Here is a 13,500-nt window from a genome sequence, read left to right as displayed (position 1 = left end):
CGGCAGCCCTGAAAATGGTTTTCCATGGTTTCCCATTTTCACACCAGGCAAATGCTGGGGATGTACCTTAATTAAGGCCACGGCCGCTTCCTTCCCAGTCCTAGCCCTTTCCTGTCCCATCGTCGCCATAAGACCTATCTGTGTAGGTGCGACGTAAAGCCAAAAGCAAAAAAAAAAAAAAAAAAAAAAAAGCGATTCTGGGAGTTAATATGACGGAACCGAAAACCTAAAACTTCTAATAATCGGGAATTGGCGAAGCCTCGCTGTTTCTCGGGTGTGAATTAATTACCGGTCACGTACGAAAGCAACCACCGAAGTCGCGGATGACAAGCTCAGTCAATTACAGTAGAGACAATACGCGACACTTACGGATATAGCCTTGTTAAAATGGGAGACAATTCGCAAGTGGCGCTCCTAGTGACGTGGCCTGAAAATTGGCGCTAATTTCAAATATCGATGGAAATGAATATACGAAAATGGATAAATAAATTACGTCTAGAAAGAAAATATTATTGAGATAATAACTTCGAAGTTGCTAAAGCAATTCTGGATGAATGAATGTAGAATTATTTAAAAGGTTATTATTTAAAGACTGAAATTAGACATATAAACAAGATGTGAAATAGACTGCTGTGAAATGGCTTGATCTTTCATTTATGCATGACTTTGTTTGCTTTAGCATTCCTGCCTGAACTTTTACGGTTAGATTTGTCTTTTGTCTCATTTAAAGGACATTGTATCATCACATTAAGACACTTGTCAATAAAAATATCGGCACACCCCTTACACACATGATGCAATGAATTAACATTTAAAAGCTGGACAATTTTCCTCTTAACATCAAACCTATTGACAGAAAGAACATCTATAAAATCCCGGCTTTAATCTGAGAAGAGGGATAAAAGAAAGAAAAGTATGAAAATGTTGTCGATACTGATGCTATGAGGAATATTTACGTACAATTAGAGTAAAAATGTAACATACCGTTGACTGTATAGTACAGGATTTCTAAAGTCGCTGGCCTGGAAATTATCTTATATAAGCGTAATGTCCCTTCTTTCTTGTACACCTTATCCAAATCACTTCTGTGACATTTCAAAACCCACAGATCACACCTACAGCAACACATCGATATTGAAGGTTACCTGCTGCACTATACAATAAAATATGCGTATTATATTTTAAGCCAGTTAAAATATGGGTCGAGCAGGTAAGAAGATTATGAAGTACTATAAAAATCTATTTGTCACTGGAAGAATATACATACAAACACAATATTACTTACATTTTCTTGTCTCGAGGGAAACGGAAGAAAGACCGCGTATTCTTCTCTACTTCATAGTTACTGCATCCAAACACAGTACATACCTTTTCCAACATAATGAGAGGAGATATCGAGGATAACACACACTACTATTTGATTATGTCAACTCACTGAAAACGCATAAATAACACCAAAAACTTCACACACAAATACACGTGCTCTTATGACAGAATCAGTAGTTCTCAGGTCAATCCGCTAGAGAGAACTCTAATAGCTGTCCCTCGATATCTCGCAGAGTGTCGCGTATTTTCTCTACTGTATTTGGCTCAATTTAGGAATCTCAGCTGTGTGGTATTGGCGAAAGTTTCAACGTGAAGGGGGAAAGGTTAACCGTAACACCCAGAAGAGACTAACGGATTTTTTCGAAAGCTGTTAACCGAGGTATGTTTTTTGTTTCACTACTGTATGTTCTATATCCTGTCTTCTAAAAAGTTACTATAATAAGGGTTATAATTAATGTGATGCCGTAAAACAGAGTTAGTTTGTGTGTTTTTAAATACTATTAAAAATAATGTATTCAGTATAAGCCCGTAGGTACATATGATTGAATTATATGCTACTATACTGTAGATGCTCAAAAACGGTATTCTCTATGTCTCGAAATTTCGATAACTTGAAATAAAATCTAGCTTCCGAAGTGATTCGATATATCGAGATTCCACTGTAATAATAATAATAATAATAATAATAATAATAATAATAATAATAATAATAATAATAATAATAATAATAATAATAATAATAATAATAATAATAATAAGTAAACTCGTGTCCTCATCCTGAGGTTGTGCAGCTCTTTTCAGGCACACCCCCGTTGGAGGTGAGCTGCATGTACCATTTTAACCACATACCAGCCCTCCTGCCATTCTTAAATTCCTGGCAGTACCGGGAATCGAACCCGGGCCCCCGTGGACGGCAGCTAATAACACTAACTGTTACGCTACGGAGGCGGACATAATAATAATAATAATAATAATAATAATAATAATAATAATAATAATAATAATAATAATAATAATAATAATAATAATAATAATAATAATAATAATAATGTTATTGGCTTTATACCCCATTAACTATTTTTCTAACGGTTTTCGGAGACGTCCACGTGCCGGAATTTAGTCCCATAGGAGTTCTTGTACGTGCCAGTAAATCTACCGACACGAGGCTCACGTATTTGAGCACCTTCAAATACCACCGGACTGAGCCAGGATCGAACCTGCTAAGTTGCGGTCAGAAGGCCAGCTCCTCAACCGTCTCAGCCCGGCCACTTACGATTAAAAATCTAGGTATTTAATACAAAACTAAAATAGAAAGAAAACAATACTTCCATATAATTGTAAAACTATTAAATACGGAATGGATTGCACGGGGAAAAACAGCAGAACTTTCCTGTATTTAAAATATATATTTTCCAAAATAAAATAAAACAAGCACTAACGTAACTAATGAGAGGTAGGATACGTGTTTGTTCTAGAATATGTATTGTATAGCATTTAGAAGGGAATAGATCATTTGCAGAATGGATATCAACACTATTAGATTTAAGTATAATATTTAATGTAGTAGTAGACATATAGTCACCGGGCGAGTTGGCCGTGCACGTAGATGCGCGCGGCTGTGAGCTTGCATCCGGGAGATAGTAGGTTCGAATCCCACTATCGGCAGCCCTGAAAATGGTTTTCCGTGGTTTCCCATTTCCACACCAGGCAAATGCTGGGGCTGTACCTTAATTAAGGCCACGGCCGCTTCCTTCCAACTCCTAGGCCTTTCCTATCCCATCGTCGCCATAAGACCTATCTGTGTCGGTGCGACGTAAAGCCCCTAGCAAAAAAAAAAAAAAAAGACATATAGTCGTAACAAGGAAAATCTAATGCATGTACAGTCGAACCTCGATATCTCGAACCTCCATTAATCGAATTTTTAGTGTCTCCAAGTAACTTCAATTTCCCGGCCGTTTATCCTATTCTTCACGTGCATTTATTTCTCTAATATTCGAAATTCGGTCTCGGTTTCTCGCAGCAAACGCCCCCCCCCCCCCCCCTTGAATCGAAAAGTACTCTGTAACTGGAATTTTGTACAACTTTGTGCAATACAGGGAACAGTTAACAAGTAAAGAAACGGTTACAATGATGCTGGGAGCTAATATGACGGGAACCGAAAAACAAACTTCTAGTAATCGGAAAATCGGCGAAGCCTCGTTGTTTTTCGGGTCATGTACGAAAGCAACCTCGGAAGTCGTGGATGACAAGCACCATTTACGAATCTTGGCTGCGTGGTTTCGAATCTACATACAGAATCAGTCGAATATAAATGGCAGTGTTTCTCTCAGCAATAAATGTTGTTGAAAAGTATGTGGAAGAAAACAAGGTTAACAGTAAAAAACAGAACAGACTAAGGAATTTTTTTCCAAAGGTGGAGGTATGTTTTTTGTTTCTTTACTGTATTTTATCTTATAAAAAGTTACTATTATAGGGTCATAATTAAAGCGTTGCCGTAAAATAAGACTTACTTAGTATATTTTTAAATACTGTAAAAAGTATGTGGGTCCGCCTCTGTGGTGTAACGGTTAGTGTGATTAGCTGCCACTCCCGGAGGCCCGGGTTTGATTCCCGGCTCTGCCACAAAATTTGAAAAGTGGTACGACGACTGGAACGGGCTCCACTCAGCCTCGGGGGGTCAACTGAGTAGAGGTGGGTTTGATTCCCTCCTCAGCCATCCTTGAAGTGGTTTACCGTGATTTCCCACTTCTCCTCCAAGCAAATGCCGGGATGGTACCTAACTTAAGGCCACGGCCGCTTTCTTCCTTCTTCCTTGTCACCGGGCGACTTGGCCGTGCAGTTAGGAACGCGCAGCTGTGAACTTGCATCCGGGAGATAGTGCGTTCGAACCCCACTGTCGGCAGCCCTGAAGATGGTTTTCCGTGGTTTCCCATTTTTACACCAGGCAAATGCTGGGGCTGTACTTTAATTAAGGCCACAGTCGCTTCCTTCCCACTCCTAGCCCTTTCCTATCCCATCGTCGCCATAAGACCTATCTGTGTCGGTGCGACGTAATGCAATTTGCAAGCTCTTCCTTGTCTATCCTTACCAATCTTCCCATCCCCCGACAAGGCCACCTGGGCGAGGTACTGGTCATTCTCCCTAGTTGTATCCCCGACCCGAAAGTCTCACGCTGCAGGACACTGTCCTTGAGGTGGTAGAGGTGAGATCCCTCGCTGAGTCTGAGGGAAAATCCAACCCTGGGGGGTAAACAGATTAAGAAGAAGAAGAAGAAGAAGAAGAAGAAAGTATTGTATTCAGTACAAGCCCGTAGATACATGTGATTCAATTATGCGCTATATATGTTCTATAGCTGGGGAGTCAGAAAACTTTCTTCTTTAGCATGTCATTCCTCTGGTTCATACATTTTCTGATACCGTACTGCTGATACGTAACGCACTGGTTCATCATAGCATTCCAGCTATTCGATCCCTACTCTGACACGCTGTTTTGAATGAGCAATATGCACTCTTAAGGCAGAGGCATGCTTAGTATAGTAGTAGTACTATGACCTGGTCTAGAATTACAATTTAGGTATATTCCAAATTATAGTACCACAATTCACAAAATAACTTACAATTCATCCTTGTGAAGAGCCGCTTCTTAAAAATAACTTCTTCTTCACTTTTATTCAATACTACATTCATTTTATTCAAAATTAGCAGTGAAGAGGGGTTTTCTCCTCTGGCTTGGAGAAAAAAAATTGCCTCCAAGTCAGATAGAGTTTTCCACCGCCAGTGTAGTGAATTGAGATTTTCCGACTCATCGCGTACTCCTAGGAAACAGATTAGTAATAGTAAAAAGGGTATAATTTTTGCCCTGGGACTCTCCATTAGTCGACCCCCCCACCCCCACCAAAAGAGATTAAGAGTGTTCACGGATCACGGCTGTCTACGGCCTGGTCATTCCAGCTCTGGCACTTCGACTGTTACATCGGCAGCGTAGTACTGTTCGTTAAAAGTGAGAAAATGTGTGGTTTTTCGTTTGATCTCGTATTTCATGTGAAATCTTTGCTTTTACTCGCGCCGTTCCCACTGACGTCATTGTAATGAGCTGTGTTCATTTCAGTTGGGAAAACCACTAAAACAGTCTTTCTGAGAATGTAAAAAGGCAGGTGGAGAGTGAGTGTCTGCCATTATAATGCAATTCCCCAACCTGATTGTGATTGATGGTAGGCAAAAGGGCCTACCATTACAATGAAAATTCCCTAAAGCAGTCTTCATATGAGAAAAGACGTTCTAGGGTAACGTTAAGAGCTATGCAATTTAATACAGTCTTGCTCACAACGTGTACTCTACCTAACTTACAATTCTGTATACAATGTAGACTTCCGTAGCGAAGCACGGGTACATCAGCTAGTATCAATTACATGGATTGCAATAAATAAATGCTCTTTCTCCAGTTTCAGCCGGTCCGAATCTAAGGGATGTGAATATTATATTCTAAATCCATTCTAAAGCTATTTGAGTTCTTGTACAAATATAATTTAATCCTTTAATATCTCTTCAATTAAAATAGGCCTAGATTTTAAAATACCCCAGAATTTCGTCCCACAAGACTTCTTTAACGTATCAGACACGAATAACACGGAGTGTCAAGCTTAAACAGGCTCAGATGTCAGCTGCCTCAGCCAGAATTGAACCCCCTCTCTTGGGAACAGAAGGACAACAACCAACAAATTGCGCCTCTGCGATTGGGGGAGTGGGGGGGGGGAGAAATCATGTTCAAGCATTCGCTACAGAGAGCACACTATGAGGTCACTACTACTCTTTGGCGGAATGATCAGCGTAATAGATTTCGGTTTAAAGGGCCCTGGGTTCGATTCTCTGCCGGGGTTGGGATTTTACTTGCGTCTGGTCAATTCCTTCCTCTAGCACGGGAGCTGGATTTTTATCTTCGTCTAAATAGTATAAGTTCATTTTCATAGTGACAAATTAAAAAAGGATAATATCCTGCTGTCATTATTCTCCTTCCTGCCCTTTTCTCAATTTCCTATCGTCGGCATCTTGTATGGAATTACCCTAGTTTTACGGCCGGGTGCTTTTCCTGACGCCAACAATTTCGTGTTTCTGTTGTGGTTTGTATTGTGATGTGTTATGTGTAAATGAAGGTAAGCGTAAGCAAATATCCAGTATCCGAGCTAGGGAAACTGACTAAGTGCTCTTCTGAACTAAAAGCCAGTACGTTGACCATTCAATCAAAGAGCTCGAGTTCCTGACTTTCATTAACATACGTCAAAATTGAAATTGAGGCTGACTGCATGGTCGAACAATATATAAAGTAAAATATTACTTTATAAATAAAAGAAAGTGTACTGTGCTATACTAAATTTCTGTTAAAGAGGCTCTTTCGGATTCACTGCAGATTTTTTGGATATGCTTTACAATGGACATCTAGTAACAGCAAAAGTAGGCGGTCTCACATAATACAGTGTATTTAAAATCAAATAGAAAGTCAATTGCTACCCAAATTTTCTTTCTGTTGACTATACCTAATACAATGAACAAATTGGAGAAATAGTGCACCAGATACGAACTACGTAACATCTCCGGTGTTCCATTTTTATACCTTATACTGTGGACGAAATATATTTTAGAACATCCATTTCTGAAATATGACGTATTACCAGTACTGTACTAATGATTCCCCCCCCCCCTCTTTTTTAAAAATTCGCTTTGATAATGGCACCCAGTATATTTCAACGTTTTCATATTCATTCACTGGAAGTTTAATCAATGTTTGTTCAAACACAAGACGAAACCACGGGGAAATTCAAAGTGAAATACTTTACAATGTTACTCTCTGTTCTTAAAGGGTTTTCGTGATTTCTTTTCAGCCGGCTGACTCAGCTTCTGGCATGTTAAATAACTTCTGCGAGACAAATTTCAGACACCTAGCATCGATATAATGGATGATAAACAAATTATTATAGTTCAATGACCTTAGTCTGTGAGTACCACAACACATAATATCTGACGAGAACGTACGACAATATTCAAGGTTGAATTTTGAATTAGTACCATGCAAGTCATTCTCCGTGTTGTTAAAACAGATAAGAAATCATTCCAGGTGTACTTACCAGCTGTGTACAGTGAGGTATACAATTGGTGGAGCTGTAGCCCGCGACGTAGCTCGCCGTAAACACCGCGAGGACGCCGATTACAAGAGACACACTCATAGCGTCCGTCTCCTCAAACCGCTCTGTTAGAAGTACCGTTCAGCCATCGCGTAGCGACCATGCGCACAAGGGATCACCTCTCTTTCACGGAGCATCACAATTTGAACGTGTTATCGATGTTATCAGAGAAGACAGTGAAACAGATAAGTGAGTCCCCTAACTACTTGTAGAAGTGTCCACGCCTGCTTCTTATCAAACCCATAGAAACTACAGTGTAGGTGAATCTGCGTGATTTGTTCTCATGGGGACTTGTACATGTACATCATAGAAAACACTCCAATATTTGCTTATATTCATGATACTCCTGCTACTGAAGTTTAGAATGCACATGGTTATTATTGTGATAATTTCACTATACCTTCAGAAGTATTTTCTTTCTTTCTTTCTTAATATCTTTACCCTCCAGGGTTGGTTTTCCCCTCGGATTCAGCGAGTGATCCCACCTCTACCGCCTCAAGGACAGTGTCCTGAAGCGTTAGACATTGGGTCGGGGATACAACTGTGAAGAAGGACCAGTACCTAGTCCAGGCTTCCTCACCTGCTATGTTGAACAGGGGCCTTGTGGGGAGATGGGAAGATTGGAAGGGATAGACAAGGAAGAGGGAAGGAAGAATCCGTGGCCTTAAGTTAGGTACCATCCCGGCATTTGCCCAGGGGAGAAGTGGGAAACCACGGAAAACCACTTCGAGGATGGCTGAGGTGGGAATCGAACCCACCTCTACTCAGTTGACGTCCCGAGGCTAAGTGGACCCTGTTCCAGCCCTCGTACCATTTTTCGAATTTCGTGACAGAGTCGGGAATCGAACCCGGGACTCCGTGGGTGGCAGCTAATCACGCTAACCACTACACCACAGAGGCGGACTAGAAATATGTTAAACCCATAAAAGTTGTTCTTTCCCAACAATTACTTTTGTTATACATTTCTAATGAGTTTTTGTAACATTCAATACATTTTGCCTCTTCATGGGTTGGTACATGTATCTCAGAAACCAGCAACTTTACTGGAATGAAATATTTCATAGATGCACAGCATAATCTGGTCTTCAAAGTAGACCAATATAGCATTTCTAGTGTGTAGATAATTCTACAGAACGAGCTCGATAGCTACAGTCGCTTAAGTGTGGCCAGTATCCAGTGGGGTTCGAACCCCACTGTCGGCAGCCCCGAAGGTGGTTTTCCGTGGTTTCACATTTCCACACCAGGCAAATGCTGTGGCTGTACCTTAATTAAGGCCACGGCCGCTTCCTTCCCACTCCTAGTCCTATCCCATCGTCGCCATAAGACCTATCTGTGTCGGTGCGACGTAAAGCAAATAGCAACAAAAAACACCTTAAAGATAGTTTACATTAATCTAATTTCTGTCTAAGATTTCTATACAAAATTTCACCTCCCTATCTTCAATAGTTTCTGAAATACATGTACCAACCCATGATGTGACAAAAGTTATTGAATGTTACAAAAACTCACTAAAAAATGCTAACAAATGTAATTTTTGTGAAAGTACAACTTTTATGGGTTTAAGATACTTCTAACGGTATAATGGAATTATCATAATAATTAAACCTTGTGCATTCTAAACTTTAGTAGCAGGAGTACCATGAATATAAGTAAATATTGGAGCATTTTCTAGGATGTCCACGCACAAGTACCCTTAAAATCGCCTTCCCACGTTTCTGTATCGTCGATAGAGGTCTTGGCTGCGGTATAATACCGTATACCCACTCCTGTTGTTATTGAGTACAAGAATAACTAACGATGGCGAAGTAAGGAGGACATAATAATGTAGATTAGCACACGAAAGGTAGACTCTGATAAGAAAAGACATTTGCTCACTTCAAACTGTGATATGCATATTAGAAAAAATGTTTTTGAATATTGTTATGTGGAGTGTACCACTGTACGGAAGAGAAACTCGGACAATAACTAGCTAAAAAAGAAAGAGAATAGAGGCAGGGATGGCGAACCTATGCCACGCGTGTCACTGGGTGACACGTGAACACGATTTCAGTGGCACGCCACATGAATATAAGAATGTTTTTATATACATCCTGTAGTACAGACAATACATATCTTATAGTGTTTCAAGTGTAAGAAATAAATATCGAAAAACTAAATACTAGTCCATTCCGACGTACAATATGGCAACACTGCTACGCCAGAAAGTCAAGTGAAATAGTGTCGTTTTCTGGTAGTTTTGTATACGGACATCGCAAACATGTTTTCGGTGCCGAAAAGAACATTAACTTAACAAAGGTGGTGACCGTATATTTCAAGAACTGTGGACAAGGGAATTCGGACTAACAGAAAGATGTGTTGCTTGTGTTCGAAAACAACATATCCCCCACATTTAATGTAAAGCCCAATTTTGGAGACTAATCGTTCAAATGTTTGTTCCATTTCAAATGAAGTAAGAAGAGAGCTCGTTTCACAAAATATCGAACATTACACATAAAAAACTATTTTGTATCATCTTTCCGGCCAAGAAATAAAATCAGTGAGGCTGTTCCCATCTGTCTCACTGCATAGTACAGCATGCGTGGGAAAACTATTTCTAACGGTGAGCTCTTGAAGGAAACTTTTCTTATTGACGTCCGACACATTATTTGAAAACTTCCCTAACAACTAATAATTAACAGTATTAAAGGAATGCCAGCCAGCTCAACTGCTATCAAGGATATAATCATAAAAATGAGCGGAGAAGTTTCGGAGCAATTGAAAGCTAATTTGGATAACTCCCACATGCATGCAGTATGTTTTGATGCAAGCATGAATGTGATCTTACAGGCAAGGATAGGTGTTTTTTTTTTTCTGATTTCCTTGCGGAAATGTGATGAAGTAGAAATTAGTTACATTGTTGAGCATACGAACTACGACAACATGGAGGAGGGGAGGGGGTGTTGTAGGTTGTAGGTTTTCCTTAAAAGAAAATAAGAAGTGGCACGGTCAACAGTTGAGAATAATAAACCAAACTCAAAATGGCACACTAGTTGGAAAAGGTTCGCCATCCCTGGAATAGAGGCTCTTGAAGTATGGTGTTACAGAAGAATGCTCAAGGTGAGATGGTGGGGGTGGTAGGATAGATACACAGTAGCCCCTGTCTGGCTTCTTAAAGGAGGATCAGGAGCTCTCAACTTAAAATAGTGGGAATGTAACTTCAGGACCCTTAGCTGAGTTTGGCATTGATTCCACTTACTTGTGACAGGCTCCTTACTTTCATCTATCCCATCGACCTTCCTTGGACAACTCTTGTTCTTTTCCAACCCCGATGGTATTACGTTTTCGAGGTCCAAGGAGTCTTTCATTTTCACGCCCTTCGTGGCCCTTGTGTTCCTTTGGCCGATACCTTCATTATTGAAGGGTCAGATCCCCTTCCATTTTCTCTCTCTGATTAGTACTATACAGATGATGGTTGCCTAGCTGTACTTCCTCTTAAAACAGTAATTACCACTACCACCACATCTTCTGAAACGAAGGCCGCTATATTGGCCATTCCGCGAACTAGTCCGGCTCCTTTCTTATGTCTGACTAGACTAACATAAATCTACTTATGGTATTTACAAATATTATTAAACATAGCGTATGGCTCTATGGCTAATGGTTAGCGTTCTGGCCTTTGGTCAGAGGGCCCACGTTCGATCATTGGTTAATTCCGCTGGCACGGGAGCTGGGTGTATGTGTCGAGTGGTACTACTACCTTCACACTGTAGAGTGCATTTAAGTTGCCCGTTGAGGGCCAAGTCAACGAATATTGAATTTTCACGACCGTATTGTAATCGAAACCGAGCTGTACCTTAGATCCTTTCCAACAGAACGAAGATGGCCTAGGCCACCATAGCTCAATTGGTAGAGCAACCGACGCGAAATCGGGAGATTGTAGGTTCGGATCCCACTGGTGTCTGGTTGGCCATTTTTGTTCTGTACTTAACATCTCTTTAACACGTACTAAATGCACGTAACATGACCTAATAGGTTGAAAGTTGGTTTCGATTACAATACGGTCGTGAAAATTCAATTCGTTTATTTCTTTCTTCTTTCGTAATCCGTTTGCCCTCCAGGGTTGGCTTTTCCTTCGGACTCAGCGAGGGATCTCACATCAACCGCCTCAAGAGCAGTGTCCTGGAGCGTGAGACTTCGGGTCGGAGATACGACTGGTGAGGAGGGGTCCTCACCCGGGTGGCCTCACCTACCACTCTGAACAGGGGCCTTGTGGGGGTAGACAAGAAAGCGACCGTGGCCTTAAGTAAGGTACCATCCCGGCATTTGCCTGGAGGAGAAGTGGGAAAGCACGCAAAACCACTTCGAGGATGGCAGAGGAAGGAATCAACACCCACCCCCCTCTACTCATTTGACCACCCGAGGCTGAATGGACCCCGTTCCAGCCCTCGTACCACTTTTCAATTTTTGTGGCAGAGTGGGGAATCAAACCTGGGCCTCCGGGGGTGGCAGCTAGTCGCACTAACCACTACACCACAGAAGCGGTATGGTACTTACACTTGAATGAGTGGATATCTTTAGTTCCCTTCACTTTGGAACTTCATTACCCAGTATCTCATTGACAACGTCCGACAGTAAAGTATGGTCTTGGGGTTATGCAGCCGGAAAACATCCCATTCTTTCCAGCAGTATTTGTTGTTCTATCCTAAATATTTTAAGTCATTAGCTGACACTTCGCAAGTAGTCAGCTGGTCAAGTGGTATATCATGTCCCTGGTACGAATTGTCCGGTATTCAAACACGATTAGTCAGAGATTATGAATCAGCGAACACCAAACAAACTTAATGAATTGTTTCTCTGCCAGATTGCAGCACTGTGGTTCCGTACGACTTACACCTAAATTAATGTCGTCTTTGAATTCCTAGCTATTGTCTATGTTAATCGATTTCCGACAGATAAATACCACATATATCAGAGTATATCATGAAGTTCGTATTAAACCATGTTTACACATTAATCTTGATGTTTTATTACCACTTAGCTCCATAGGGATAACGACCAGTCGGTGGATGCAGAGTGGGCGGCTGGTCCGTGGCCCGACAGCTCTGCACTCTGACCGACCAACCGATCAGAGGAGGCATGGCCACGGCTCTATGCTTCTGTTTTCGGGAGAGGAAGAGGGGCTGTTACCCACCGTCAGCTATCCTGAGAATGGTTTACCGTGGTTTTCCATTCTCTTGCAATAAGGCGAATGCCGGGACAGTTCCTGGTACGTACCACGGCCGCCAACCCTCTGATCTTCTCCACACCGTGACAAATCTCCCGACCTGAGAAACGACGTCACCGTCTAGGAGGCCCGTCTCCCCCCTTTAGGGGAGGAATGAAACATTCAGTAGTAATAGGTTATAAAAGTAAACCCTACATGGACAGAAGTAAATGGAGAATGCTCATTCACCGTACCCAGGAAACTGGGGAAGGTTCAAGATGATGATGACGATGATGAGTAGTAGTAGTAGTAGTAGTAGTAGTAGTAGTAGTAGTAGTAGTAGTAGTAGTAGTAGTGGAAATAACTGAAAATATAATACACGAGAGAACAACTTTTAGATGATTAATTCAAGATTGTAAGCGTTTTCAGGAGGAAGAAAGCATAAAAAGAAGTTACATCCGGGTGGAAGAGCGGAGGAAACAACAAAGCAAAAGAATAGAGTTAGTGGTGAGCAAGAAAAAACTGGGCATTAAATAACACAGATAAGTTCAATAGGTTACTTTACGCAGTCCTTCGATGGCCAGATTCGAAAAAGAAAAACCTAAATAAATAAATAAATACACTAGAGTACCGACCACCAACTTATAAAATAACTCATTATTGTTGTTACTACTACTACTACTACTACTACTCTACTGTTATGCGCCAGAAATAAGGCGTTACCTTGTAGGTGGCCCGCACCTCTCCTTTCAGGGAGGGGGATGAATACCTTTCCTTAGATCGTTGGCGCAACATCTGGGTGCCTACTTAGACAGCC

The 13,500-nt window shown here is 41.1% G+C and overlaps 1 protein-coding gene across 4 annotated transcripts in view; it reads right to left on the bottom strand.

The window, feature by feature from the left end:
- Positions 1–13,500, bottom strand: part of LOC136874672 (uncharacterized) — a 226,927-nt gene extending 213,427 nt beyond the window's left edge. For 3 of the 4 annotated variants that reach the window (XM_068227738.1, XM_068227740.1, XM_068227741.1), the window contains exon 1: positions 7,445–7,662. In XM_068227738.1, coding sequence (XP_068083839.1) covers positions 7,445–7,543 — 99 coding nt within the window. In that variant the 5' untranslated portion in view covers positions 7,544–7,662. Of the gene's footprint in view, positions 1–7,444; positions 7,663–13,406 lie in introns of those variants that run through there. The other variant, XM_068227739.1, reaches the window with a different exon arrangement.

The sequence above is a fragment of the Anabrus simplex genome, chromosome 5 (assembly GCF_040414725.1).
Source record: "Anabrus simplex isolate iqAnaSimp1 chromosome 5, ASM4041472v1, whole genome shotgun sequence".
In the NCBI taxonomy this organism is placed as follows: domain Eukaryota; kingdom Metazoa; phylum Arthropoda; class Insecta; order Orthoptera; family Tettigoniidae; genus Anabrus; species Anabrus simplex.
Note: the sequence above shows the minus strand (reverse complement) of the source record. Positions and strands in the feature narration are given on the sequence as shown.